The sequence below is a fragment of the Perkinsus marinus genome (assembly GCF_000006405.1).
Source record: "Perkinsus marinus ATCC 50983 genomic scaffold scf_1104296960350, whole genome shotgun sequence".
Classification (NCBI taxonomy): Eukaryota; Perkinsozoa; order Perkinsida; family Perkinsidae; genus Perkinsus; species Perkinsus marinus.
This window is the reverse complement of record NW_003206190.1, coordinates 27,354-30,039: the sequence shown is the minus strand read 5'-3', so window position 1 is coordinate 30,039 and position 2,686 is coordinate 27,354. Positions and strand designations below refer to the sequence as shown.

Here is a 2,686-nt window from a genome sequence, read left to right as displayed (position 1 = left end):
GAATCTTTCGTAGTGCGTAGGAGCTACTACCATCTCAGGTGCTCCGTGGAATACGGTATGGGCCAAATGGTCGTACCCAGTTGGATATCTATCTCCCAGCTGATTACTACTGGGACCCTCCAGAGAAGCGTCGTCAGAAAAAGCTCCCCATTGTTATCAATGTGATGGGCGGTGCTTGGGTGATCGGGTAAGTATCCTTTTCCCTGCTAAAGTCTCATTCTATGGTGAAAGGTTCCGCGCATGGTCGGCGTGTATGGGCCGACGTCTTGCCTTTGAGAGAGGCGCCCTCTTTGTGGCCCCCGACTACCGGAATTTCCCACAGGGCAAGATAGATGACATGGTCGAAGATGTCAACAACTGCATAAAGTAGTATCAGCATAGTTCATTTGGATGGCTTATCCCTTGCTCTCAGTTGGGTGTTCGAAAATGCCGATCGTTATGGTGGTGACATTTCCAATGTGATTCTCACAGGCCAGAGTGCTGGAGCTCACATTGTGGCGATGGTGAGCGATCTGTCAGTACTAAGGCGTGTCGATTGATGCCATTGTTTCTAGTTGCTTATCAACAAGGCGATCAAGGAGGAGAAAGTAAGGAAGCGCTGTCGAGGAGTGGGTATCACTTTATCAGGCTGCTATCAAGAACGTGGAGCTGAACCAGATGTGGTCACTGAGCAATATCCGGGCGTTCGTAGGGATATCTGGACCCTACGACATGGTGTCTATCGTTCCACATCTCAACAGTCGAGGACTGTAATGAGCAGTATCTTCTCTGTGGGGCTTAGGATCTGCTGTTGCTGCTCAGATACTCAAACGTTGTGATGGCTATGATGGGCAATGATTTGTTCCGAGTCTCCCCGACTAGAATTCTGTCCGAGTCCACTGGCAGGAGCAAAGCGGCTATGCACAGGCTTCCTGAGATATACCTGTTCCACGGTAGTAACGGTAGTTGTGATAGTTCACCATGGTAAGTGGATGGATTTTGAATTGTTGTTGGTGTAGGTGATTCTGACGTTACTGTGCCTATTGAGTCATCCGTCCAATTCAAGAAAGCTCTGCAGTATTGCGGTGTCCAGTAACACAAGCAGTTGGTAGATTAATGTTGCACTGGCTCTTCTCCGTGTCAGGCACGTAACCTTCAAAGTGTTACCAGGCTGTGGTCATTCTGATCCGATTGTCGAGTGTCCTATCCGAGGAGGCAAAGACCCTCTTATTGAACAGGTAATACTTATAGGTTTCTTGAGATTATGAAAAACGTCATCTCAGTTGGTGCCAATTGTCTTCGCGAAGTCGCCTTTGTTACTAGAGAGTCGTGTGGGACAAGCACTCCCGATGATGAACACGACCATTTTGGCTATCGCGAGTGCTATCATGCCCTTCTAACTCCCACTATTTGTTATCTTCTCACTGGATCTATACTTCCCTTTAGTATTGTGTCCGATAATAGGGTTTCCTCGGCGAAGTGTAATATCGTCTCTGGTGTGGCTTGTGTTAAGGAGGAAGTTAGTTCACTTGGCGTTTCGGAGTGGCGTAGATGCTCATGATCCAACAGCAAGAATTCGTGCCCTATCACGATTGCATGTCGTCACTGATTCCAACGTGTCTCTATGATGGGAATGAGTTGAAGATCGGCCGTACAGGAACAGGCCAGTGGGGACTTGCCTCTTCCCTCTCATTGCTACGATTGTGACCGAGTTCAGTAGCGCTATAATGACTAATAACATTAGAAGATGTGCGCTCTCACGGATATAGCTTATTGTGAGATTCGTGCTAGCGGAGGTGTGTTGATCATCGGCCAGGTGCACAACTCCGCAGGAGTGTTGATGCCAAGGATATTCTTAGTTTTGGTGTTACCTTCTACACTACAACGGTTTCACTGTTAGGCGAGCGAGTATATACACGAATCTTTACAGTGAGAAATGGCGAGGACAGAGATGCTTGATGCGTGTTTCGGTGCATAGTCGTAGGGGAATCGTCCGATATATTGGAGATGCTAATGAGTTCAGCTCCCATCCTTTGGTTGTCTTCTTCCCTGGGGCATCCCATGCAACAGGCTAACTGCATAAGAACGACTCTCGATACCGCGAATCGTCTTCGAACGCGCTGACACTCATCTTTCTAAGGAGATGGCTTTTCGCTACTGTCCTCTCTAACGATCCAGGGTAAACATGCATTGTAAGAATTCTATAATCAGCCCGTATGGCTCATAGCTATCACTCTAAGGGTCCGTCCTTTTCGATGGCGATGCGCTCATTCTCTTCTAGGTATCCGCGGAATGCACTGAACGCACTCCTCCCACCGTATTCTCCTTATACTCTTCGTTTCTACAGCTCTCGCTGCTGGGGACTTGAAAACGCGGCAAGTGAATCGATCAGTTGGGCGGGCGGGAATAGTTCGAACTAACATTGATTCGCTCGATTGTGGTAGATGGTGTGGTAGAGGTGAATCGGGAAGTCACTACTAAGCTTTAGTTTGGCTCACTATGGCTACTGAAGACGATCTTTTCGACGTATTCGACGGTGAGGTCCCACAAGAAGAAGAGGAGGATGTTGAAGTGATGCCTGACGTTAAGGCTGGTGGTAGTAGGGAAGGGCATAGCCTCTGGTGAGGGTGTATTTCTTTACTACAGTTCGATCCCGAACCCCATCTGGGGATGAGTCGACAGAGGAACCTCCAGCTAAGGCAGCGCG

At 48.4% G+C, this 2,686-nt stretch overlaps 2 protein-coding genes across 2 annotated transcripts in view; both read left to right on the top strand.

The window, feature by feature from the left end:
• Positions 1-1,379, top strand: part of Pmar_PMAR013222 (conserved hypothetical protein) — a gene marked incomplete at both ends in the record, with an annotated part of 1,564 nt that extends 185 nt beyond the window's left edge. The window contains 10 exons of the mRNA XM_002772838.1: positions 1-9; positions 39-187; positions 232-366; positions 413-503; positions 555-587; positions 628-749; positions 802-932; positions 999-1,071; positions 1,124-1,217; positions 1,263-1,379. The exon at positions 1-9 is cut by the window's left edge and continues 4 nt beyond it. Coding sequence (XP_002772884.1) covers positions 1-9; positions 39-187; positions 232-366; positions 413-503; positions 555-587; positions 628-749; positions 802-932; positions 999-1,071; positions 1,124-1,217; positions 1,263-1,379 — 954 coding nt within the window. The remainder of the gene's footprint in view (positions 10-38; positions 188-231; positions 367-412; positions 504-554; positions 588-627; positions 750-801; positions 933-998; positions 1,072-1,123; positions 1,218-1,262) is intronic.
• Positions 1,380-2,478: 1,099 nt separating this feature from the next.
• On the top strand, positions 2,479-2,653 carry Pmar_PMAR013221 (hypothetical protein; the record flags this gene model as incomplete). Its single annotated transcript, XM_002772837.1, has 2 exons — positions 2,479-2,600; positions 2,626-2,653. 2 exons carry the CDS (start codon positions 2,479-2,481, stop codon positions 2,651-2,653), a joined length of 150 nt encoding a protein of 49 aa, XP_002772883.1.
• Between the last annotated feature and the right edge of the window lie 33 nt (positions 2,654-2,686).